The sequence below is a fragment of the Prionailurus bengalensis genome, chromosome A2, assembly GCF_016509475.1.
Source record: "Prionailurus bengalensis isolate Pbe53 chromosome A2, Fcat_Pben_1.1_paternal_pri, whole genome shotgun sequence".
In the NCBI taxonomy this organism is placed as follows: domain Eukaryota; kingdom Metazoa; phylum Chordata; class Mammalia; order Carnivora; family Felidae; genus Prionailurus; species Prionailurus bengalensis.
The window spans coordinates 140,633,207-140,661,170 of record NC_057348.1 but is presented as its reverse complement, the minus strand read 5'-3'; the positions used below and the strand labels follow the sequence as shown (position 1 = coordinate 140,661,170).

Genomic DNA, 27,964 nt, shown 5'->3' with positions numbered 1-27,964 from the left:
CAAGATTATCAAAGACCATCATGAATGAAAGAAAATAAGCCTATTGTTTATACTTGTACTGAATACCTATTAAACCATGTACCAAGTTGACAGGATAATCACTGTTTAAAGGTTACCTTTTTATAAAGCATAATTCGAACAAACTGTCAAGATGAAATGGCTAAAATCCGTAGTTCTGTGCTTGAGACAGACAAATACACTTAAGATAATACATTTTAAAAGATAAAGTTTATTACCAGGGCACCTGGGTAGCTCAGTCAGTTAAGCGCCCGACTGTGATTTAGGCTCAAGTCATGATCTCCCCATTTGTGAGTTCGAGCCCCATATTGGGCTCTGTCCTGACAGTGTGAAGCCTGCTTGGGATCGTCTCTCTCTCCCTCTCTCACTGCCTTCCTGTGCTCTGTCTCTCAAAATAAATAAATAAAAACTTTTTAAAAAGATAGTTTATTACCATAATAATTTCTTGACATGTTTATTACAAATTAAAAACTACTTATAAAGACATTCATTTGCAGTGAATTGGCATTATTTAAATCTTCACTTGTCTCAGTGGAAAACTGGCCTCTAAGTGTTATAGGCCTTACATTCAGTCTTTGATAGATTGAGCCAAGAATATAGCAGATACCTGTTACTTCTACATATACATTCTCTGTATGTAAGATATTTGCTATAGATTCATGACAATTAGAAGATGCAAAGTTGGGGAGCACCTGGGTGTCTCAATCGGTTAAGCAACTGACTTCAGCTCAGGTAATGCTCTCGCAGTCCGTGAGTTAGAGTCCCGCATCGGGCTCTGTGCTGACGGCTCAGAGCCCGGAGCCTGCTTCGGATCCTCTGTCTCCGGCCCTCTCTGCCCCTCCCCTACTCATGCTCTGTCTCTCTGTCTCTGTCTCTCTCTCTCTCTCTCAAAAGTAAATGAACACTAAAAAAAATAATAATAATACAAAGTTGGATATCATCTTACAAAACAAATTCTCTGTAACATTAATAACCAATATTCTATTTTGATTTTCAAAATCAAAATGTGATATCAATGGATTTAGAAGTAACACTATCCTGACTACAATTTTTTAAATTAAAGGTGCTAGCCAACATATCCTTTGTTTAGCAATTAATAATAATCACAAGTTCAATTTAATCATTAAAAAAGCAATCTGTGCTCATAAAATCAAAATACTATCTTGGCCATGAGTTTTGATTCACATTTTAAATATAGATTTTCCAGTATATAGGCATTATCACTTGCCCAAAAAAATAATCTAAGCTAGCTAAACTACTAAATATAAAAATGTGAGGGGCATCTGTGTGGCTCAGTTGGTTAAGCATCTGACTTTAGCTCAGGTCATGATCTCACAGTTTGTGGGTTCAAGCCCTGCACCAGGCTCTGTGCTGCCAGCTCAGAGCCTGGAGCCTGCTTTGGATTCTGTGTCTCCCTCTCTCTCTGCCTCTCACCATCTCTCTCTCAAAAATGAATAATATTAAAAAATTAAAATATATATGTATACAAATGTGAAATATATTAAAACAATGTATGTAGATAGAAAATTTAATAAGCACTGAACTTGTACTTGAAGAGGTTGTTTATTTTTGTTTTGTTCTGTTTTGAATGTATACAATCTAATAGCCCACTTGGGTGGTTTTGGAGTCGGCTCTAGTTTGTCTAGCTAGAAATCTGGCTTTGCGGCACCTACTGAGATCTTGACCAGGAACACACGGAGATGCTGTGGAAGGTAGGATGGAGGATAAGATATTGCCGAGAGTGTCATGTTTCTTCCACCTAGAATGGTAATCGCTGGGTTCTGCATTTAGAAATGCATCTATACAGATATCTTCCGCCATACATACTTTAACGGTATGAATCTTGGCCATATCAGCTCTCTCCTTACAGTTGACATTGGCATAACAAAGGCAATAAAATTTGTTGGAAAATTCCTGCAGGTCTTCAAGTGTGGGTTTCCCATGTACTGTGTAGTTTCCACTTTTCTCAAGTTGAATAGTAAAACTGACTGGGTTCAGGTGAAGATAGTCGCTTGAATTCCAATTTTTCCTTGCACACACTCCTCGCTCCTGGCAAAGCACTTGGTTACACATTTTGGCTGCTAGGGTGACATTGATTAAGTAAGGATTCAACGTATTCTTCATGTAACTGTCAAGCTCTGTGCAAGATTGCTGTAAAATTATAAGAAGGTTAGAATATCAAGGGACAAGTTAGCTCAGACGTGGATTAATTCACTGTGTAAGTGGTTTCTAAGGAAACATGATAAAACAAGACCCAGCAAGAGGTAGGAAATAGTTTATCTTTTTTACCCTCTCGAGCGAGCTTATGCCAACTGTTTTTGTACGTTTATAGGTAAGTTTCACGTGCCATTTCATGTCGCTGAATAACTGACCGGTCGAACCTTAACTTTAACCTAGCCTTGGACTTCTTCAATAATTCAGAAACTAATGGGGCAGGATGGCAGAGCAAGTGGTCAGAAAATGGTCTCTGAGGCCCCTCTTCCCTGACTGGTCACAGTTCTATTAATTTCTAGCTGTATGACCTCGGGACTCTCTCAAGCTTTCTAAGTCTTAGTTGCCTATCAATTAACAAGTCAATTAACCTGGCTATGCTTCAGCTTCATCATTTGTAAGATAAGGATAATTATAGCAGGTACCTCATATGGTTGTTGTGAAGATGGAAACATACAATGTATATAAAAGTGCTTAGCATGAGGCCCAGTGTATGTCATTGGTTAGCCCTGAATAAATTATAAATAAATATAATAAGATTCATATTTGTGGGACAAGTTTAAACAGAATGAGAAAGAGAGGTTTCTCAACTGCTAACTCAAAACAACTAAACAGGTTCAACTGAGTATACTTTATATTAAATGTTACGGGTGAATTATGACAGCTCTTTTACAAATATACGTATTTGTCAGAGCACGCGTGATGAGTAATGAACATGATTCATCTCGAGACTGGTGCGTTCTAAAACTGGGACACTGTCTTTTTAAAAACACAGAAGAGAGTCACTTTCTTTCATGATCCGCAGTTTCATCGAGTGAGCTGGCTATGCCAGTCCCCAGCAGACCAAAGGAAGTGGTGGTGGTAGGTCAGAAGGCGAGTCGAAGAATCTTGGCAGCTTCCATTTGATCTATTTCTCGTTATCTTCCTTGTGATGATGCCATAGATGGTAGGAAGAATAGGGTCTTCCAAGAATGTCTATACCCTATTGCCCTGGATACTGTGATTATTACCATACATGACAAAGGGAACATTACAGATGTGACTCACAGATAAGCGTATGAACCTTGAGGGGCACCTGGGTGGCTCAGTAGGTTAGGTGTCCAGCTTTGGCTTAGGTCATGATCTCACGGTTTGTGAGTTCAAGCCCCTTGTGAGCTCTCTGTTGTCAGCACAGAGCCCACTTTGGATCCTCTGTCTCCCTCTTTCTTTGTTCCTCCCCTGCTCATGTGCTCACTCTCTCTCCTTCTCTCCTCTCCTTCTCTCTCTCTCTCAAAAATAAACATTAAGAAAAAAAAGAGGGGCGCATGGGTGGCTCAGTCGGTTGGGCGGCCGACTTCGGCTCAGGTCATGATCTCGCGGTCCATGAGTTCGGGTCCCGCGACAGGCTCTGTGTTGACGGCTCGGAGCCTGGAGCCTGTTTCAGATTCTGTGTCTCCCTCTCTCTGACCCTCCCCCGTTCATGCTCTGTCTCAAAAATAAATAAACGTTAAAAAAAAATTTTAAAAAAAGGAAAAGAAAAAAAAGAGTATGGACCTCAAGATGGAGAGACTATCCCGAGTTATCTGGATGGGCTCAATCTAATCAATGAGTCCTTAAAAATGTAGAAAATTTTCCAGTGGGGATTAAAAAAATGAGATGGAAGAAAGAGAACAAATTCCAAGGTAAAGGAGACTCAACCCAGCATTGCTGGCTTTGCAGATAGAGGACAGGGTCAAGAGCTAAAGAATGTAGTGGCCTCTAGAAACTGGAAATGACCCTTAGCCATAGCCAGCCAGAAATAGACATCTCCTTGCTGCAACCATGAGGAAATGAATTCTACCAACAGCCCCAATGAGCAAGTGAGGCTCCTCCCCTAGAAAGGAATGCAACCCTACGAACATTTTGATTTTAGCCCCTTCAGATCCATGCTGGACTTTTGACCTATAGAACTGTAGCATAATAATTCTCTCTTGTTTAAACCAAGCGTGTTGTCACTATTATGGCAGCAATAGAAAACCTCTTCTTAATCCTAGTTTTGCATGGTGTTTAATATAAAATTCAACTTCTTCCAATTTATATACAGCCTGATGTGAGGTAACCCTTCCTTCCTCTCGAGCGCCCCTCCCTTACCCACTCTGCCTTAGGCATACTAGTTGTTTCATAAGCATGGCACATTCGTTTCAAACTGCACTCACTTGTCACCCCTGCTCGGAGTGCTCTTTCCTCTAATGTTTAGCATGGTCACTTAATCTTGTCAATCAGACTGCAGCTTTAATTGAAACTCAGACACCTTTCCTATCTACTTACATCTATTTTAATTCTCTGCATAGTACTTATCACATCAAATATTTTTCTTGTTTGTGTATGGTTTCTATGCCTCCAACTTTAATATAAGCTCCATGATTGCAGACACTTTGTCAAAATTCTTCAACACTGTATCCCCAGGGCCAAGATATAGGAGAATTTACAGAGTTCAGAAAACGGTCTGGGTGACCACAGAGACCAGAGCTGGGCAAAAAAGAGGAGTGAAGGATGAGAACGGTTTGAGAATCATTCACGCACACAAGATGTAGTCTTTGGAAGGATCTAAAACTGGCTTTCTAAAAGATAGGACCTGGTTTTTAGAGTTTGTCAATATCCATGGTGCAAACACATATACCATGGCCAATTTTAAGCTATCAACCTGAAATCACTGAGTGAAGAATTGGGAATCAAGCATACAGAATGGAAGTATGGTGAGGAGAAGCACACTGGTACATACCTTTTCTGCTTATACAGATGCAACAGATGTACATAACCTCAACAGGATGGATGATAATAAAGTGAAGTACGTAACTGATACATTTTGAGTATTTGCTACTTTTGTTTTTAATGTAATTAAAGTCTTCATTCTAAGTCTTTATAATTTAATTTTTAATAATGATTGTGTTTAACAATCAGTTCACAAAATTTCTGAATATTTAACAATCAGGTCTCATGGGCTGGGACCAGTAGGAGCTGCCTGGCACACCACTGGATCTAACAAAATGGAATAGAAGGAAATAGTTTGCTTACATCGAATAACAATCGTTTTAAGTCACTTTTAGTCATTAAACCTGCAATTACCAGTTTCTCCAGTTGCCAGTGACTCAGAGGAAATAAGACAAGTAATTCATGATTCTATTGATTACAAATGGCATAGAAAAAAAGCGGAAGTAATGATAGAGCTAACATTCAGAATCATTCAAAATAATCATAAATTGGGGAAAGTAGCAGAAATACATAAAACAAAGTCCACAGGGGATAATTTCAAGGCAGTGTCATTAGGTAAAAATAACCATATTTAAGTTGAAGAACTGTCCCTGTATGACTAAAACTGAAGATGATCTGACAGTCATGTAGAACAATGTAAATCTAATATTAAAGTGCAATAAAAAAAACAGGGGTGACAATTAAATAGTATGTCACACCATACTAATAATTGGGGAATGCCTGGTTCATTCCTCATTGGATTAAGGGTGGAGTTCTCAGTTCTTAAAAAAAAAAAAATGGAAGTAGTATGGAGAATTTATAAGTGATTCCATCATAGAATTAATAAGATCCTTGAGAAAAGAGTTTAAAGGTTTCAGAAACAGTGACTGAAAATTACAATATATTCGGGGAAATTATAATTTTTAAATAATTTTCTGACATGAACTATTTGCAAAAGGGACATATACCTTTCTCCAAACTTATATTTTATGTTATTTCTCTTTATGGGTGATCAAGTCAGAGATAACAGAGTTCTACCACGTAGGTAGAAGGGTTCAGATTACCTTGAAAGATTCTCATAAAGGTGACTACTATTGAGTACTTTTATAAATGAAGTAACAATATAACGAGTCTATCTGAAGGACAAAAGATCAAAAGTTCTCTTCTGGTCTTAGAGTGCTGTATAAAGTCTCTTCTCTGTAGATCCTAGAAGACCCTGGGCCGTGAACTTCATGGGATGTTCTCCCTGGCACCTACATGGCTAGTATTTCCACATCTGTTAGAGAAGAAAAAGTTCAGCTCCAATTCAGCAGTATCCAGACGACAGCTTTACTCTTGTTTTGACTCAAGAGGATTGAAGAGGTGGGGGAGAAAGACCTGCTACAGAGAATTAAACGAAGTTGAAAATAAAGGAAGCAGGAAAAGGATTAGGTGATGACAGTTAAAGGCTTTTTGAACTAAAGAAATGCATTAGGAGAAAATGAATACAATTCATCTATAGTGAACAAAAATAGACATGTTTTTCCTAATGGAACAAGTTTTACTCAGAATTTTACCTAAAATAGACGATACTAAATATAACCTGTGGAAAATAAGACTTCCTTTTCCTCTCCTTTAGAGGAGTTTTGAACAATTTGGCAATATTTCTAAAAAGTAATTCCCAATTGCCTATGCACCCTCTTGCCACTCCCGGCTCTTTCCTCCCTGCCCAACCCCCACCAAACCATTCTTACTAAAGTCTTTCCCATCTCAGAGGCAACTCCTTCAAGCCAAAAGCCTGGGTGGGAGTCATCTTAACCACTTCTCTTATCTATCCTTGTCACCTGATCCCTCAGTCAATCCTCTCTGTTCTACTGTTAGGTTATATTTAAAACACATGCCAGCACCTGTGGTGCACGCCATCAACAACCTGCTCTCCCTTTTCCCTCTCCTGCCCGGCTACCATCAATCTTCAACTCAGCTAAGAAATGTTTGCCAGAGATTGCAACTCTTCTGCTCAAACCTTCTAGTGGCCTTCCATCTCAGTAAAAGCCCCATGGTGGCCTAGGAAGCCCTATATCCAACGCTCTGCCTCTCGACCACACCTCTTACCTCTGTCTTCCTTGCTCACTGCACTCCAGTCACACTGACCTCCTGGGTCTTCCTTGGCAAGCACATTCCAGCCTGAAGGTTATTGCACTTACCACCCCCAGGCATCCAGAGACTTGGTCCCTGATTTCCATCAGATCTCTGCTCCAACAGCACCTCATCAGACTGCCCCATAACACCATTTTATCTCTTTGTATCCTGCCTACACTGCTTCATTGCTCTTTATGTTTATCACTACCTGATGTATCCTCTCTATGTTGTATATCCACTTGTGAGGATGCAACTCCATGGTGAAGGGAGTTTGCTTCATTCTCTACTATATTTTTAGCACCTAAACAATTATCTGGCATTAATCATAAGAGATGTTCAATAACCCAAGGGTCAGCAAAAGTATTCTGTAAAGGGACAGACAATAAATATTTCGGCGTTTTGAATGATACAGTCTCTGCCATAGCTCTTAAATTATTTATTGGCACTGCAAAAGCAGCCATAACACCTAAACTAAGGAGCATGACTACGTTCTAATAAAACTTTACTGATAACACACTAAAATTTAAATCTTGCATAATTTTCATCTCTTATAAATACTGTTCCTTTGGGGCTTTTTTCCCCCATCCATTTAAAAAGGTAAAAATCAGGGGTGTCTGGGTGGCTTAGTCAGTTAAGTGTCCAACTTCAGCTTAGATCATGATCTCACTGTTTGTGGGTCCTGAGCTGTCAGCACAGAGCCTGGAGCCTGTTTCAATTCTGTGTCTCCATCTCTCTCTGCCCCTTCCCATTCATGCTCTGTCTCTCTCTCTCTCTCTCTCTCTCCCTCTCTCAAAAATAAACATTTAAAAAATTAATAATGACAGGGGGAGCACTCAGGTGGCTCAGTCTATTGAGCATCCAACTTCAGCCCAGGTCATGATCTCATGGTTTGTGAGCTCAAGCCCTATGTCGAGCTCTGTGCAGACAGCTCAGAGTCTGGAGCCTGCTTCAGATTCTGTGTCTCCCTCTCTCTCTGCCCCTCTCCTGCTTGCACTCTGTCTCTATCAAAAAATAAACATTAAAAACATTTTTTTAATTAATAATGGGGATAGATGGTGGAGCAGCATGGAGACCCTGAGACTGTCTTGTCCCTGAAATGCAGCCAGATCAGCACCAAACCATTTTGAACACCTAGGAAATTGATCTGAGGATTAATACAAAAAATTGCATAACTTGAGCCACAGAACTTGACAAAAAGAGAAAAATATTTTTTTACTTTATTTTTTATTTTAAAATTTTTTATTCCATTTCATTCTCTTTATTTCATTTTATTTTATTATATAATTTTTTTAATTTTTAAATTTTTTCTTGCCTTTTCTTCCTTTTCTTTCCCTTTTTTCTCTATTCTATCAAATTTTTTTCAATAAGCAGACCAAAACTCACCCAGAATCTAGTTTCCTTTATTTGATTTTTTGTTTTGTTTTTAATTATTTAATTTTAATTTAATTTTATTTTTTCCTTCCTCCAAAATGACAAAATGAAGGAATTCACCCCACAAGAAAGACAAGGAAGAAATGAGAGCCAGGGACTTAATCAACACAGATATAAGCAAGATATCTGAACTAGAATTTATAACCATGATAATAATAATACTAGCTAGGGTTGAAAAAAAGCATAGACTCCCCTTATGTGGAGATAAATAAAATCTAGTCGGGACAAAATTAAAAATGCTATAACCGAGATGCAATCTCAAATGGATGCCACAACAACAAAGATGGACTAAGCAGAGCAGTGAATCATAGATTTACAAGATAGAATTATGGAGAATAAAGAAGTAGGAAAAAAGAGGGGAACAAGGGCAAAAGATCACGATACAAAACTTAGAGAACTCAGTGAATTATTAAAAAGGAATAACATCTGAATCATAGGAATCGCAAAAGATAAAGAGAGAGAAAAAAGGGCAGAAGGTTTATGTGAATAAATTATAGTAGAAAACTTTCCTAATCTGGGGAAGAACACAGACATCAAAATCCAAGAAGCACAGAGAACTCCCATTAGATTCAACAAAAACTGACCATCACCAAGGCATATCACAGTCAAATTCACAAAATACACAGACAAGGAAAGAATTATGAACACGGTGGGGGGGGGGGGGAACACCTTAACCTATAAGGGAAGACAGATCAGGTGTGCATCAGACCTATCCACAGAAACTTGCAATCCAGAAAGGAATGTCAAGATATATTCAACATGCTGAATTGGAAAAGTATGCAGCCAAGAATATTTCCTTTATCCTTTATCCAGGAAAGCCATCACTCAAAACAGAAGGAGAGATAAAGAGTTTCCCAGACAAACAAAAACTAAAGGTGTTCATGATCACTCAACCAGCCCTGCAAGAAATTTTAAGGGGGATGTTTTGCGTGGAGAAAAGACAAAACAAAACAAAAAAGACCAAAATCAACAAAGACTAGAAAGGACCAGACAACATCACCAGAAACACCAACTCAACAGGCAACACAATGACTTTCAGTACTCACTCTGTCAATGGACTAAACGGTCCAATCAAAAGACACAGAGTATTAGAATGGATAAGAAAACAAGACCCATCTATATGCTGCTTACAAGAGACTCATTTTAGACCTAAAGACACCTGCAGATTGAAACTAAGAGGATGGAGAACCATCTATTATGCTAATGGTCATCAAAAGAAAGCTGGAGTAGCCATACTTCTATGAGACCAACTAGGTTTTAAAATAAAGACTGACAAGAGATGAAGAAGGGTATTTTATCATAATTAAGGGGTCTATTCACCAAAAAGATCTAATAATTGTAAATATTTATGCCCCCAATGGGAAGCACCCAAATATGTAAATCAATTAATCATAAACATAAAGAAACTCATTGATAATAATACCATAATAGTAGAGGCCTTCAACATCCCACTTACAGCAACAGACAGATCATCTAAGCATAAAATCAACAATGAAACTCTGAATGACTCTGAATGACACACTGGACTGGATGGACTTAACAGATATATTCAGGACATTCCATAATAAAGAACAAAATACTCATTCATCTCGAGTTCACATGGAACATTCTCCAGAATAGACACATAGTGGGTCACAAATCAGCCCTCAACAAGTACAAAAAGATTGAGATCATACCTTGCATATTTTCAGAACACAATGCTTTGAAACTCGAAAGCAACCACAGGAAAAAATTTGGAAAGACCATGAATACTTGAAGATTAAAGAACATCCTACTAAAGAATGAATGGGTTAACCAAGAAATTAAAGAGGAAATTTAAAAGTACATGGAAGCCAATGAAAATGAAAACATGACAGCCAAAAACCTCTGGGATGTAGCAAAGGCAGTCATAAGAGGGAAGTATATAGCAATCCAGGCCTTCCTAAAATAGGAAGAAAGGTCTCAAATATACAAACTAATCTTACACCTAAAAGAGCTGGAAAAATAACAGCAAATAAATCCCAAAACCATCAGAAGAAGGGAAATAATAAAGATTAGAGCAGAAATCAATGATATCAAAAAACAAAATTAAACACAACAATAGAATAGATCAATGAAACCAGGAGTTGGTTCTTTGAAAGAATCAACAAAATTGATAAACCACTAGCCAGTATGATCAAAAAGAAAAAGGAAAAGACCCAAATAAATAAAATCACACAGGAAAGAGGAGAGATCACAACCAACACTGCAGAAATACAAACAATAACAAAAAAATATTATGAGCAATTATATGTCAACAAATTAGGCAATCTGGGAGAAACAGACAATTTCCTAGAAACATAAACTACCAAAACTGAAACGGGAATAGATAGAAAATTTGAGCTGACCCATAGCCAGTAAAGAAATTGAATCAGTAATCAAAAATCTCCCAACAGGGGCACCTGGGTGGCTCAGTAGGTTGAGCGTCTGACTTCAGCTCAGGTGATGATCTCGCAGTTTGTGAGATCAAGCCCTGTGTCAGGCTCTGTGCTGACAGCTCAGAGCCTGGAGCCTGCTCCGGATTCTGTGTCTCCTTCTCTCTCTGCCCCTCCCCCACTTGTGCTTTGTCTCTCTCTATCAAAAATAAATAAATGTATAAAAAAATTTTTTTAAATCTCCCAACAAACAAGAGTCCAGAGCTGGATGGCTTTCCAGGGGAATTGTACCAAACATTTAAAGAAGATTTAACACCTATTCTTTTGAAGATTTTCCAAAAAATAGAAATGGAAGAAAAACTTCCAGACCCATTCTATGAGACCAGCATTATCTTGATTCCAAAACCAGACAAAGACCCCATTAAAAAGGGGAACTACAAACCAATTTCCAGGATGAACATGGATTTGACAATTCTCAACAATATACTAGCAAACCAGATCCAACAATACATTAAAAGAATTACTCACCACAATCAAATGGGATTTATTCCTAGGATGCAGGGCTGGTTCAATATCCACAAATCAATCAATGCAATACATCACATTAATTAAAGAAAGGATAAGAACCTCATGATCTTCTCAATAGATGCTTAAAAAGCACTTGACATAATATAGCAACCTTTCTTGATAAAAAGCCTCAAGAAAGTATGGCTAGAAGGATCATACCTCAAGATCATAAAGGCCATATATGAAAGACCCATCGCTAATATCATCCTCAATGGGGAAAAACTGAGAGCTTTCCTCCTAAGGTCAGGAACATGACAAGGATGTCCACTCTCACCACTGTTATTCAACACAATGTTGGAAGTCCTAGCTTCAGCAATCAGATAACACAAAGAAATAAAATTCATCCAAATCGGCCAGGAGGAAGTCCAACTTTCACTCTTTGCAGATGACATGATATTGCATGTGGAAAACCCAAAAGATTCCACCAAAAAACTGCTAGAACTGATACATGAATTCAGCAAAGTTGCAGGATATAAAATCAATGTACAGAAATAGGTTGCATTTCTATACACCAATGATGAAGCAACAGAAAGAGAAATCAAGGAATCAATACCATTTACAATTGCACAAAAAAACAAAAAATACTTAGGAACAAACCTAACCAAAGGGGTGAAAAATCTATACACTTAAAACTGTAGAAAGCTTATGAAAGAAATCAAAGAAGACACCAAAAATGGAAAACGTTCCATGCTCATGGATTGGAAGAACAAATATTGTTAAAATGCTGATACTACCCAAAACAATCTACATATTCAATGCCATCCCTATCAAAATAACACCAGCATTCTTCACAGAGCTAGAACAAACAATCCTAAAATTTGTATGGAACCAGAAAAGACCCTGAATTAGCCAAAGCAATCCTGAAAAAGGAAACTAAGCTGGAGGTATCACAATTCTGGACTTAAAGATGTATTACAAAGCTGTAATCATCCAGACAGTATGGTATGGCACAAGAACAGACACAAATATCAATGGAACAGAATAGAGAACCCATAAATGGACCAACAACTGTATAGCCAACTAATCTTTGACAAAACAAGAAAGAATACCCAATGGAAAAAAGGGTCTCTTTAGCAAATGGTGTTGGGAAAACTGGACAGCAACATGCAGAAGAATGAACCTGAACCACTTTCTTACACCATACACAAAAATAAACTCAAGATTAATGAAAGACCTAAATGTAATACAGGAAGCCATCAAAATCTTAGAGGAGAAAACAGGCAACAACCTCTTTGACCTTGGCCGCAGCAACTTCTTACTTGACATGTCTCCAGAGGCAAGAGAAACAAAAGCAAAAAATGAACTATTGGGACCTCATCAAGAGAAAAAGCTTCTGCACAGCGAAGGAAACAATCAGCAAAACGAAAAGGCAACTGACAGAATGGGAGAAGATATTTGCAAATGACATACCAGGCAAAGGGTTAGTATCCAAAATTTATAAGGAACTTACAAACTCAACATCCAAAACCAGATAATCCAATGAATAAATGGGCAAAAGACATGAATAGACAATTTTCCAAAGAAGACATCCAGATGGCTAACAGACACATGAAAAAATGCTCAACATCACCCATCATCAGGGAAATACAAATCAAAACCACAATGAGATACCACCTTACACCTGTCAGAATGGCTAAAATGAACAACTCAGGCAACAACGGATGTTGGGGAGAATGCAGAGAGAGGAACTATTTTGCAATGCTGGTGGGAATACAAACTGGTGCAAAACTCTGGAAAACAGTATGGAGGTTCCTCAAAATATTAAAAATAGAACTATTCTCTTACCTAGCAATTTCACTATTAGGTATTTATCCAAAGGATACAGGAGTGCTCTTTCAAAGGGGTACATGCACCCCAATGTTTATAGCACCACTATCAACAATGCCCAAAGTATGGAAAGAGCCCAAATGTCCATCAACTAATGAATGGATAAAGAGGAGTGGTGTATATATATATACAATGGAATATTATTGGGCAATCAAAAAGAATGAAATCTTGCCATTTGCAACAATGTGGATGGAGTGAGAGTGTATTATGCTAAGCGAAATAAGTTAGAGAAAGACAAGTATCATATTTCAGTCATATGTGGAATTTAAGATACAAAACAGATTAACATAAGGGAAGGGAAGCAAAAATAATATAAAAACAGAGAAACAAACCATAAGAGACTTCGATACAAAGAACAAACTGAGGGTTGCTGGAGGGGGTGTTGAGTTGGGGGGTGGGCTAAATGGGCAATAGACATTAAGGAGGACACTTGTTGAGATGAGTACAAAGTGTTACATGAATCATTAAATTCTATTCCTAAAATCATTATTACACTATATGTTAACTAACTTGGATTTAAATTTTAAAAAATAAATGATAAGAAAAGGAAAATATAGTTGAGTGTAAAGAAAAACATTTAAGTCACCTCAGGGCGCCTGGGTGGCTCAGTCAGTTGAGCTACCGACTTCAGCTCAAGTCATGATCTCACGGTTTGTGAGTTTGAGCCCTGCATCGGGCTCTGTGCTGACAGCTCGGAGCCTGGAGCCTGCTTCTGATTCTGTGTCTTCCTCTCTCTCTGCCCCTCCCCCACTCATGCTCTGTCTCTCTCTGTCTCAGAAATAAATAAGCATTAAAAAAATATATATGTATATTATATATATATATATATGTATATATTTAAGTCACCTATGCTTTTAAACATTTTGCTTCCTGTATCTTCACACTTTTCTTTTTGCGGGGCATAGAAACATTTTCTTTCTATTAAACTTTGCATAGTCTTCAGAAAAAAAATAATAAAAATAAAAAGGTAAAAATCATTCTTGGCCCTTGAGCTGTACAAAAGCAAGTACTAGGTCAGAGTTGGTCCATGGTCATCATCTGCTGACCCCTGTAATAAACTGCCATTGAATGACTAAATGAGGAAGTAAAGTAAGTGCCTAATAAACTGGAATGAATGAATGAATGAACTGACTATTCTTTCATTGACTAGTTCATAGGTTTTTTTGAGGAGAGAGATGTCACAGTACAATGCAGAAAAACACACTATGTCAGAAAACTGAGACTGTAGTCCTGTTTTTGCTACTTACTAGGCAGATAGCCTAGAGAACTTGAATAAATTTCACTGAATTTCTGTTTCCTCACTGGAAAACAGGTACAATGCTTTCTGCCATATAACATAACCACACAAATGAAGGATAGTTTGATGCAACCAGTATTAGTTGAGCACCCATTACTATGTGCCAAGCATAGTACTGATTTCATTATTCAGTACTACCACGATTCTCAAGAACATTAGAAGTAGAAATGTTTTCATCTATTTCCTATCAATTAAACTTACCACATTTTGGCTGAAATTGAGACTTCCCCATATTATCATTCCAGAGACACCCAGAGAAACAGTTTCACCGATTGTATTCACAAGGTCACCCTGGCAAAGTGACAGAAAGAGTTAACAGATAGAAATAAAATAGAAATGTTATGCATAGGACAGTAACATCAAAGCTAAGAATTCTGACTCAGTAACGATAATTTAAATATTTTCCCACTATTTATTTCTATCTTTCATGCCACCACTGCCCTACTATAACAAAAATAGATTTTTCTGTTATTATTTTAATTGCTTCTATTGACAAAAGGGCAGACCCATGAAATAAAAAGAAAGGGAACTGAATTACTACATTGTCTGTGCTATCTAGTTTTTTCATTGTTGCTAAGATATTATATGATTACACTAAAATGAAATATATTCTTATTTTGCATTCACATAATAATGCAGAACTACCACCTGTGTGCATATTCCTAAAGGATATTTAAAGCCAAATTTCACTCCCTTCAAAAATAATGCTGAATTCCCTAAACGCCATTTGTGAACACTGATTCATAGCCCTTACACCTTGATTTACTCACCTCAGAAAGATATTTTAAATCCAAGTCAGTAAAAACTGGACGGGTATAGACAAAAACCGGAAGTGGCTGTTTAGCACTGGATACTTTAGAAACCCGAATGGCTTCCTGAACACGATTACGGACAAAGAGAGAGGCATTTGGAGAAGATTTTAATTTGCTATTCAAATAAATGGATGGGAAAAGGGCCGTGCTTTCATTCCACAACCAGTTGAGCTCATCATTTCTTTTATATTCTACATCAGGGCAACTTCCATTGTAACTGGGGTTTTTAATATTATGATTGTAACAATCAGGAAAAAGATAGTAACCCCATAAATAATTTGGCCGAAGGGATTTTCCCAATTTTAAAGTCTTTAGCATGAAACACTTTCCTGCATTTTCAAAATCTACTTTGGCTCTCTCGGCTGCTTCTGTGTCATTAAGTTGTACATGTTGATGCTGAACCAATTCAATAGACAGACGCTTGTAAATATCTTTAGGTTTCCAGTTTCTTGCCCAGATAGGCCTCCAGTTTTCCCAGTCAATGACAGCCAAGCCCACACCTTCTGTTTCTATGTAATGGGAAATGTCATTCTTGGCTTTGTGCAAGTGCTTTTGTAGGGATCCCAACTGAGGGATTCCTCCATGTATACTTTGGCCAGTCTTTTCACTTATGTGAGGATAGTAACCAAGTCTATCAGCATAAAATAATGTAATGGCTTGTCCAGTGGCACTTTTTAGGGGGCTTCCTGTTATAGAGAAAAGGCTCAGATCTAGCTGCACATTAAACTGTGTAGCACAACGTTCAGTTGGGACATTCCAGCCCCAGAGGAAAGAAATATTTGGGATTAAAGGGGGTGCTGTGAAATCCTGAGTCAAGCAACACGGAATCAGAAGGAAGGTAAACACTGCCTGTGTTGCTCCACTGGACTCCACAAAGCTCCTAAAGAAGATACGCTTGAACATGAGCATTCCCATTGCAGAGATGAATGACTATGAAAATTTCTTCCTACGCACTTTGGCTTATCCAATATTTCATGCAAGATATAAGCACAGAAATGAGATAGTGGAATGAAGCCACATTGATAGATAAAGACGTATAATGATCATGTTACTTTTAAATATTACTCTTCTTGCTTCATGTTTCAAGAACGTTTTGCAAGTTGTTTCATCTATAACTGAAAAAAAAAAAGAAAATATAGAATATATTGTTACCTGATGTTTCTGTATCAGAGACTGTAAACTTTACCAAGCTCTTAACATTAAGTGCAGGAGTTTAATTCAATTTTTGAAGATGGAGGGCTCTTGTGTTTGAGTCACTAAAGTTACTTTCTCTTCTGTAGGATACAAATCCTGTAATAGCTAACATTCGTCTCATCTTCCCTGATCATTACTGAGCCTACAGAGAAGTGAATGTGGCTGTTTTTATTTTGCCTTCCCACTTGTGCAGAATGCTGTGTCAAGCAATGTCTTAGCAAAAGCCTGTTAAATAAAAATTAATTTCAGTTGAACTTCTCATTTGGGTTTGTTATTTCTTGAAAGACCACTTTATAGTGGCAGGTCAAAAATTGAAAACAACCGGGGCGCCTGGGTGGCGCAGTCGGTTAAGCGTCCGACTTCAGCCAGGTCACGATCTCGCGGCCCGTGAGTTCGAGCCCCGCATCAGGCTCTGGGCTGATGGCTCAGAGCCTGGAGCCTGTTTCCTCTCCCTCTCTCTCTGCCCCTCCCCCATTCATGCTCTGTCTCTCTCTGCCCCCAAAATAAATAAACGTTGAAAAAAAAAATTTTTAAAAAAAAATTGAAAACAACCTTTCATTGAATCATGAGATTTCTTTTTTTTTTTTTTTTTTTCCTGAAGGGGGGCAGGTAGAGTCACTTCTACCAGAAGTAATAGATCAAAAGTGTGCTTGAAACTATTGAATTAACCAAAATCTCCTACTGAGGAACAAATTTAAGTGTTATTTGGAATAGTGCTCCATCATATCTCAAAGTAAATTGAATAGAGGAGGAGTTAAGATGGTGGGGAAATAGGGGGACTGGGATTTCCTCTCAAACACAGTTGTATTGAGGTCAGATCACTTGGAACACCCAGAAAATCAATCTGTGGAGTGGCAGAAGGGTCTCCACAGGTGTTGGGAGACAGCTTGGTGGGATCGAGGTGTATGTGAACAAGGGGAGATAAAAAGGTGTAGGCATGGAGTGGAGGACCTCCTTCTGTGGAGAGAAAAAGGGAGAGGAAGATGGAAACTACGGAACTGCATTATTGTGTTAGTACAAGAGAAAGTAAATTGAGTAAAAGGTTAAATAAAAGACGTACATATTCATAGACATCTGTGTACACACACACACAATTTATGTATAGGTACAAAAATATGTAAATCTTTTTATGAAACAAATTTAATTCTTCTTCATACATCTCTGGACAAAGCGTAGGGGCACAGAACTGGAGAAGACCTGGGTTAGCATCCAGAAAACATCTCTTATTTAGAGCATCTAGTAGGGACGTAACACGGGAATCTCATCTCCCTAGAAAAATCTTACCTGACTTAACTCCAGATAATTAGCATCTCTCCACTAGTATGTATAAGGCTTGTTCTCAATTTATACTTGTGAGATTGCTTCTCAAGTGTCCTACTTGCTCATTGTCTGAATAATTGCCCTATTAAAGCACTCCTGCTAAGCCTTTGATATCCCCCTAATTCCTAACAGTAATATTTACCCAGAAGTCCTTTCATAGGCCAACCACCAAACTTGTCTTCAGTAGTGTCCAGGCCAGAAGCCTGTTGGTTTTAATGTCTTCCTAAAGCATTGGCAAGTCTTTAACATTCCTTTAAAAAATCATTTTGTCTTAGAATAAATTTAAAAGCTCAAGATTTGACTACACCCCAAATCCTATTTAATTAATTCTTATTCTTGCTGTAAAGAAATTTTATCACTGGAACACATGCTAGCTAAACCTTTGAACCAGGAATGTTTTATCTGAGAATTAGTCCAAAATTATTTTGTAATGAAAACTATGTAGGTAGATACAGACACTTACAGTATATTATTAACCACTATGTATTGTGGCATTTGTGACATGAGAAAATATTAAAAGCAACTTCAATCCCCAATGATGAGATGCTTAAATAAATATGGGATTTCTTTTTTATTTTTTAATGTTTATTTTTGAGAGAGAGAGAGAGAGAGAGCCCCCGACACAAGGCTCCAAGTCACAAGCTATAATATCATGACCTGAGCCAAAGTTGGACGCTTAACCGACTGAGCCACCAAGGCGCCCCTACATATTTTTGATCTTCTAACTTTCTTTCATTCAACTACCATATGGTTTTTCAAATAAAAACTGGGAGAGAAAAAAATTTAATGCCAGAATCTTGCCAGAACAGATTTGAAGCTCAGCTTCTCTTTAGTGGAAAGAGAAAAAGAACCATCCGCCTTCTTACTGTTTATTCGCTAGGATGCTTGTTCAAAGGGTTCTTGTTTTACTTTTTGAAGGACTTAGTAGTTGGAATTTTTGAGGTAAGGAGAAGAAAGTCACAGACAGAAAAAATCAAACAAAACAGCTACATTTCTTGGCTTAATTGTAAGATCTGCTCTTCTACAACAAATGCTTTATTTCCAGAACAAATGCTTTGTTTCTAGAAAATCATAACTAATAGATGTAGAAGTCAGTCATAGGGTTGTCTTTGGACACCTCTTGTCTGATATTCTTATTTATTTTTTTTTAGTAGGCTACAAGCCCAACTCAGGTCAAACTCATGACACTGAGACCAAGACCTGAGCTGAGATCAAGAGCCGGACATTTAACTGACTGAGCCACTCAGACAGCCCAAAAACTGAATTTGGATACAATTCTCTTACTATTAAAATTATTATAGATTTTGAATATAAATTATTATTATAAATATAAAGGTGAAAAGTCAGAAATGTGGACAAATACTGATAAAGCCAAGATTATAACTTTGGTGAAAGCAAATGAGAACTGAAGGGAGGGGAAAAGATGGAGAGCCCCACGGTTTAAGATGTCTTTCCATGGCACCTCCTCACTCCCCATTACCCTACTGTCCCCAGAACAACTGAACATGACACATGCATTGTGACAATACTCATCAAATAGCCCCTAGCCTCAGGATGCTAAAGGTAACTTTAACGTATCTAAATTACCTCCATAAATACTTTGGAAATCATTCTTTAACGTGAAAAGTACAAAGCAAAACTTCGAGTTAGCTCCCAGCCCCAAATTTATTCTTTTTGGAGCCTTTGTATACTAATTACATTTCATAGGCTGTGTATCATTTCTGAAGTTCTACTTGGTCTCTAATTTAAACTCAAAGTCTGACTTGTACCTCCAGTTACAAGTTATACTAATCTAAGCTGAGTTCTGAGCAAACTTAAGAGACCAACATAACATCCCCCAAGCAGACAAATCCATGTGCAGTTTTCTTCTCTTGCAGCAAAAATTTATTCATGCTTTCAGCAAAGAAAGGCGCCTTCAAGCAAGATTTTTTTTTCTAGGAAATTTCTTACTAAGCTATGTTTAATAAATAACTTGGCCAGAAATAGACATGATGATTCACTTGATGAAACAAGAGAAGTTCATACTATTTTTGGAGGCATTCAATCAACTCCTTCTTCCCCTTTCCCTTTATTAGTATTAGTATTAGTGTTTTCAGTATTATCATTATTATTCTTGTCCTTTGGTTCCTTCGTCTACTTTTGTCTTAACTTTGTCAGTGTCTCCCACAGATAATTTTTGCACAGTCTGGAGCTCCTCAAGGCTAAAGAAATTACTCATTCTTGGGGCCCCTACCTGGCTCAGTTGGTGGAACACATGACTTGATCTTGGGGTTGTAAATTTGAGCATCACATTGGGTATAGAGATTACTTGACAATAAAATCTTCTAAAAAACAAAGAAAAAGAAATTGATCATTCTTTTTTTAGCTTTTTAAATTTTTTTAATGTTTATTTATTTTTTGAGAGAGAGAAAGAGTGCAAGCAGGGGAGGGGCAGAGAGAAGGAGACAGAGGATCCGAAGCAGGCTTCAGGCTCTGAGCTGTCAGCACAGAGCCCGACATGGGACCCGAACCCACGAACTGTGAGATCATGATCTGAGCTAGAAGTCGGATGGTTAACTGACTGGGCCGCCCAGGCGCCCCAGAAATTGCTCATTCTTAGTCCATGTATCCACTACTAAGCACTAAGTGTCAAACTACCTCTACTAAAGACGTAGTTTTAAAAGCAGGCACATTACAAAACTTCTAATTCTTTTTCACAGACACTTTATAGGGCTATGCAGTGGAAAGAAAAACAGACAACTTATTTTTGAAGCAAAATTTTAAAATTTTCCTCTGAAATGTCAGCAGGTCAGAAATTGCTCCAGAAAAACCTAAATACTCTTCAGTATTCAGCATGTTGGGTAAGGAACAGGAACTCTTCACCCAGTCAATTAAGGAACGACTTAATCTCAGTGCACCTGGGTATCAGTCTGTTAAGCATCCGACTTCAGCTCAGGTCATGATCTTATGGTTCATGGGTTCAAGCCCCACATCAGGCTCTATGCAGACAACTCAGATCCTGGAGCCTGCTTTGGATTCTGGCTCTCGCTCTCCCTCTGTCTCTCCCCTACTCATAATCTGTCTGTCTCCTCTCAAAAATAAATAAACCTTTAAAAAAGAAAGACTTGGGGCTCCTGGGTGGCTCAGTTGGTTAAGCATCTGATTTCAGCTCAGGTCATGATCTCACTGTTCATGAGTTCAAGCCCCACATCAGGCTCCAGGCTGACAGCTCAGAGCCTGGAGCCTGCTTCACATTCTGTGTCTCCCTCTCTCTCTCTGCTCCTCCCCTGCTCATGCTCTGTCTCTCATTCTCTCTCTCTCTCTCCCAAAAATAAATAAACATTAAAAATTTTTTTAAAAAAGGAAAGACTTAATGTTTTAAGATGTTGTGTGATGGAGGGAGGAGGACCTGCGTGCGTGTGTTGAATCCCAGAAAATTCAAGTGCCTTATAGCAACAAAAAGGATTGGTAAGGATGGAAAATTTATGTAAAAATGCCATAAATTTTTTATTAACATTTGAAATGAGTTTAAGAACCCAATGGTAAAACAAGTCCTAATTGCAATTGTTTTGACTGTTAAGCATTTGTTTGAATTAATGAAAGATTTCCCATAGTCTAGTATAGATGAAGAATGAACTGGTTTCAAGGAAGTACTGCATCTACTGGAAAAGTAATTTCTCCTTACAAAATTAAAATGAATTAGAATTAATGTTTTCAAAGTGATAGAGAAAGCCATGTTTGACACTTGTTACTTATAGGAAAACACTAGTTTCCTGAAGCCTGCTCCTTTCCCGAGGGTAGGAAGGGAGAGGAGAGAAGAGTAAAAAAGAGAGCCAAATAAATAACAAAATCTCTCAAAAGCAGTTCCCCAAATCAAATTTTATTTAATTGATATAGTAAAACATAGAGATATAATTTATACATGTTCATTTTATGTGTTAAAAGTTTGTCCTGTTGAGCCATGATATAATTAGAAAGTAATACATCTCAGAAGCCAGAAAACCACAGCATGATTAAACATGAATTCTAAATGTTGAAGCCTTAAGCAAGTTATATTGATATGTTATAAAAGATATTAATATTTCAGCTTTGAAGATGCAAGATAGCTTAATACCAAAAGTGTTTAATTGAAAGTAAGAAAGTAATTCATCTTATTCTAAGAAGAAAATTCCTTTGGAAAGAACATGAATGGACCTATAATGACATTCTGTGTCCAAAATATCTTTGTAGACCCCAGAGACCTTATGAAAGAATGTACACAATGTACCCTTAATTGTAAGATTAGGTTGTTGTTCAAATTTCCAAGCCACTTAATTGATACTCAATAGATACATACATGAGTTCGTTAATTAAATAAATAAATTTGATATACTCTGAATTTCAATAAACTCAAAATTACAGCCAACGGGGACACTTTAAAATGAAGATGTTCAAACAAAAATCAAAATGTATCATCCAGAATTTACAAAGCCAGCAAAGAAAATACCAGAGCAGTAAGAGAAAGAGACCTCAGTATCGAACTGGACTCAATTCCAAATACAACAAGAAAAAGTGGGACTTTACAGCCATGGAGCAAAATGGGGAGGGGGGAGGGAGCGGTGGATGGAAAATTACTGAAGGAACATCTGGGGTAAGGGAAGATTTTGGCTAAACTGACCTAACAGGATTCTTTTTTTTTTTTTTTTTAATTTTTTTTTCAACGTTTTTAATTTATTTTTGGGACAGAGAGAGACAGAGCATGAACGGGGGAGGGGCAGAGAGAGAGGGAGACACAGAATCGGAAACAGGCTCCAGGCTCTGAGCCATCAGCCCAGAGCCTGACGCGGGGCTCGAACTCACGGACCACGAGATCGTGACCTGGCTGAAGTCGGACGCTTAACCCACTGCGCCACCCAGGCGCCCCTGACCTAACAGGATTCTTGCTAAAGGCAGACCAGGGTGATCAGGCATCACCTGGAGGATAGTAGAAGCTAGGAGACCTATTCAGATATCCCAGGTGACCAGATGTGAAGGATGGGAATTCTTGCTAAACTGACTTAACAGGATTCTTACTAGAAGTAGATTCTACAGGGAAGGATGCAGAAACTCAGCAGCGTTTGAGACTTAGTCAAAAAGAGAGTTCAATGAGCATGATTATCATAGTCAATAGAGAATTTTTGTCAGTCCCCACTACTATGCATGCTTGATGAGTTAATCATTTAATTAAGTAAATGAACTCAACGTACTTGGAATTTCAGTAAATTCAAAATGATGGCTTATGGTACCACTTTAAAATGAAAATGTTCAAACAAAAAATGAAGCATAGCATCCAGAAGCCACAGAGTTCAAACATTACTCAGAAGACAATTATGTCTTCTATAGCCAAGCATGAGGCACTGACACACCCAGATATGACTGAAATTAAGTACTGGAATAATTGAATAAAGTCTTCAAGAGTCTCTAAATTCTAGAGGCTAGTTAAAAACACAATAGCTTCGCTGGAGATCCTCTCCGCAATGCCACTTGCCAAGCCCCAGACTGAGCTTGGTAATGCCTGACATGCCATCAACCCAATATCCCACCATCATAAACCTGGGACCAGCCCTAGTTCCCTGTAATTGCAGCATCTCGGCTGCCTAGCAAAATAGGCAAAAGGCCTTAGTACCAATCAAGTCAAAGTTTGGGAGTACCAAGTACCTCTGTGATTACTGGTGACTCGCACAATGAAGTTCACAAAGGTATCCTAGCTGTAACGTGAGCTATGAGTTCACATTTGGTGAGTAACCAATGTTTCTCTTCCTGGACCAGTCAAATGACTTTTGGGTTTTATTTCTCTGAATTGTCAAAGTTATAGTTACTAAATCTACACATGGGATTATATCAAAGAACCAAGTGGCCACTATGGTCTAATACGATTTAGTATATACGTGCTGCCGAAGTGAGCGCTATAGTCTAATACACACAGCTGACAGCTGTGCGGACAGCTCAGAGCCTGTTGCCTGCTTCTGGTTCTGTGTCTCCCTCTCTCTCTGTTCCTCCCCTGCTCACGCTCTGTCTCTCACTCTCTCAAAAGTAAATAAACATTAAAATTCTTTTTAAAAAAAGGAACAAGATACGAGCTCAGTTTCAGAAGACAATATGACAGTTATTTTTCTTCTTATCAATTTAAGATATTTGGCACCTAGTGAGATAGCAGGCTCCTAATAAAAACATTAAAAAATTTTTTTAATTCATACATTCACTTTTAACTTTTTTCTTTCTATCTTAACAGAGTCTTTCGTCTGCCAATGGGACCAGAAGGCCAGTGACACCCACAGCTTAGGGGTTAAGGAGCCCAGATCCAGAAAAAGGACTGAGACGTTGTTTCCACTTTTAGCTCTATTATGCAAGAGCTGGAAGATTCACATTATTCAATCTTTAGGTATTAACTCTTGAAAGATATACTGGTAATACCTAGATCAATCTCACTCCCTATGAAGTACTTTTTACAAGAAGCTTGTAAAATCTAGACTTGCATATTATTTCTGCTGGACTACCTATGTTATGAAATTTTGCTTATTATGGTTCATTGGCATTTACCCCAAACTATAAGAAACACAGCTGTAGTCAGGTGTGGAGACAGTTGTTTTTGACTTATAGCAACCAGAAAAGCCAGTATATATAATTAGGTTAGGAGTATCGCTAGAAAAATTTAGGGATTGTGAATTCCTAGTCCTAGAATGCCAAAGAAATGTTTATTGTGGATATTGAAATTTTTAGATGATACGGAGAAGTTTGGGGGTGTAACAGGACTCTACCTCTCCTCGAAAGAATGTAAAAAATGACAGAATGTAAGAGGAAGAGTCATAGCAGCAAAATTTACTTCAAATTTTAGAAACTCAGTGAAAGTTGTCCTTACAATGATATCAGCCCCTTATCTTCATCTATAGGTTGGGAGGCTGCTGCCACTTGGCCTCAGCGGAGATCACATGCTTCTAGTTCAAGGAAATAGGGAAGCTCAGATAACGCCTCCACACTGAGGCCACCTGTGGCCAAAGCATAATTACAAAAATGCACGGCAGAACAAAGGCTAAAACATCACCTAAGCAGCCCTGTGCGTTTTAGGAGAGTAGTTGTGAACATGATTATCCAAGAAAGTGATGTTGGGTAAGCCTATTCCTCACATGTTTTTCCCAAAGTGCAGGCCACAGACTATTAGTGGGCCATAAAACTGATTTAACTGGTTGTAATGATCACTTTTCTAAAAATAAATAAATAAATAAGTGAAACAGACTAGAGTGGAATGACTGGGGTAGGATAGAATAGGGCAGGTCAGAACAGGAATCACCAGAATACCATCATCACATGTAAAAGGATATTATTTTATGAACCGTTTTCCATCAGTTATATACTTACATATGTATACACTGGGTCTCAGTAGAAAATGTATTTTTTACTGTGGAATGGATCAAGCCACTCTGATAGCAAAAGCTTTGGAGTCTGACACACTTGGGTTTTGAATACCAAGAACAGGCCCTTTCTTATTAAGTGGCCTTGGTCAAGTTCTCCGATCTCATTAATTTAATCTCTTCAGCAACCAGAAAAGAATCCGATCTGTCTGAAGACTCCTCAAAGAAACGTTTATAAATGACTAAACTACCATGAAGTCTCCCGTGTACATGTAAAAATATTAACTAAAGTTTGTATGTTTTTCTCCCGTTAATCTGTCTTTTGTCAGTTCAATTTATAGGCTCCAGGCACAGAATCCAACAGGGTAAAGGCAATTTCTTGTTCCTCCCTGAGACCTGACACATAGTAAATACCAAAAAAAAAAAAAAAAAAAAGTAAGTTGTTCCTGTTATTATTAATATTATCCCTTGCCTCCACCCTCTTCTATATGAAAGGCAGGGAAAAGCATGACAAAAGGAGGCAAAGTCCAAGGTCTATTTAATGATTCATAGACCTTTCAACATGAAAGCTTCTCTAGGAAACTAAAAAAAAAAAAAAATATTTTTTACTCTAAATATGTGAGCATTATGGAATTGTTCTGATTGGTGGAAGTGAGACACTCAACAAATTCATACCACAGTGGAGCCACATCTGATGATGTGGCTGTGCCTTACCAATGGCATTCATCAGCACCCAGCACGTTCTGCGAGGGAACCTGCATAAGAAAGTCTCCCGGATCATGACTCTACCAGCAGATCAACTGGCCCTGGCCGTTACTGTGCCTTGCATGAATTCACCTGTGACTGCTTCTTGGCATCTTGTGGAAGAGTCCACTTGGAAAGCAACCTATTCAAGCTCAGCCTTCAAACTCTTCCCTCAGCCCAATGGAAATATTTTTCTACCTTGTCAAATGTCATTTATCCGGACGGTTTAAATTGGATGAGTGGAATAAGTAAGTGACACAAGAATAAGTGACATTTAAAACAAAGAAGAGCAAAACCAATTATTAGCGTAGAATTCAGACATCTCTACAACGTTTGCTGGTTATGCATCCGTTTGGCCAAACCAGCTAGCTCTGCTTCCATTTCACAGAAGAGGAGGAAGATCAGTTCCCAAAACTCAAAGAAGCAATAGTTAATTAACAAAATTATTAGTCAGCATCAAATTTCTTTTGGCTGTTAGCATGTTTACTACATCTACGAGATACGAGTAATCATTAATAACCATTACTGCTGTTGTTATGAAAATAAACAAATACATCTAGTACATCACATATATCAAAATGTGTGACAGGTGCTATCCAAAAAGAAAAATTAGCTGCAAAGTCAACCTTGTAATGCCATTATAAGGATTCATTAATATTTATAGTTCTTTCTGTCCCCCTACACTAGTCCATAAAAACCTGAGCACATTTACCCTTGAAAATGAGAAGAGCAGGCAGCAGTTGTACTTGTCTCTTCACCGAGAACAGAGGAGAGCAGAAGTGCCCTAGGATTCTCACCTGAGACAAGGGAAACAGGAAATCAGAGTGACTGGCAACAAAGGATCTGGCTACTTTATGACGGGATGGGAGTGTCCCTGAGACTCACCTCCTGGAAGACGGCACAAGAAAAAATGGAATTCTGAGAGAATGGGGAAAACAGAATTTCGGCATCAGAAATTCTGCTTCAGAATTTTTGAAGAGTTGTGACCAACTATGAGGTTGGGGGATGGGCCAAGTGTGAGGTTGGGGGATGGTGACAAGATCTTTATGAAACCTACTCTTCTGCTAAAAAAAAAAAAAAAACAAACACACACAAAACAAACAGATAACGAGATAACTTCAAAGATTCAAAAAGAAACTTCCAAGGCATAGGTTCACTTGTCAACACAATTAAAGGGCAGTGAGTCTCTTGAGGTTGAATATAATTAGTACTTTAGTTACTCAATGAATGTTTATAATTTTGAGGAAAAAAATTCTGTTTTTATTTATTTGTTAATATTTTTAAATTATTTTAATGTTTATTTTTGAGAGAGAAGCAGAGCATGAGCGGGAGAGGGGTAGAGAGAGAGGGAGACACAGAATCCAAAGCAGGCTCCAGGCTCTGAGCTGTCAGCACAGAGCCGGATGCGGGGCTCGAACCCATGAACCGCGAGATCATGCCCTGAGCTGAAGTCGGATGCTTAACTGACTGAGCCACCCAGGTGCCCCCCCAAATACTGTTTTTATTCAATTGAGTATGGCTCATTTGTTTTTAATTCCTAATATGCAATAGCTACAACTTTAAAAATCCAAGATACAAGTAGTATTTATTGGGTGCCTAAACTGCTTTAAACAAATGTGCAGTATTTGTTATACCTTAAATGTTAACCTAAGTAGAGCAAGCCTCTAATTAAAATGTCATGAAGAGACTGTTTACAGGAAAGCAGTTTCAACCAAGTCTCTAAAATCAGATAATCAATAATGAATTATGAAGTCATTTAAGGATTTTTAGTAAACAATTAATTATGGCATTCAAATGTCTCCATAACACTCTGGGGTAAGAATTATCATCCTCATTTTCTAAATGAGGAAGTAAGCATTAGCAAAAATTAAGTAACTTGCGCACCAACCCAGTTCTAGCTAATTCTGAAGCTCTTGCTTTTTGCTGGACAAGTCACTATTATTATGGAGATGAAAATATGAAAGAGGATATTTTCTG

At 38.0% G+C, this 27,964-nt stretch overlaps 1 protein-coding gene across 2 annotated transcripts; it reads right to left on the bottom strand.

Moving 5' to 3' along the window:
• Positions 1-1,562: 1,562 nt before the first annotated feature.
• SPAM1 (sperm adhesion molecule 1) lies at positions 1,563-26,883 on the bottom strand. Of its 2 annotated transcripts, none has more exons than XM_043589390.1 (4): positions 26,785-26,883; positions 15,342-16,498; positions 14,773-14,862; positions 1,563-2,169 (listed from the first exon to the last, which is right to left on the bottom strand). In XM_043589390.1, exons 2-4 carry the CDS (start codon positions 16,296-16,298, stop codon positions 1,618-1,620), a joined length of 1,599 nt encoding a protein of 532 aa, XP_043445325.1. In that variant the 5' UTR covers positions 16,299-16,498; positions 26,785-26,883; the 3' UTR covers positions 1,563-1,617. The 2 variants fall into 2 exon arrangements, with proteins under 2 accessions (XP_043445325.1, XP_043445326.1); XM_043589391.1 differs by having other exon boundaries at positions 26,700-26,786.
• Between the last annotated feature and the right edge of the window lie 1,081 nt (positions 26,884-27,964).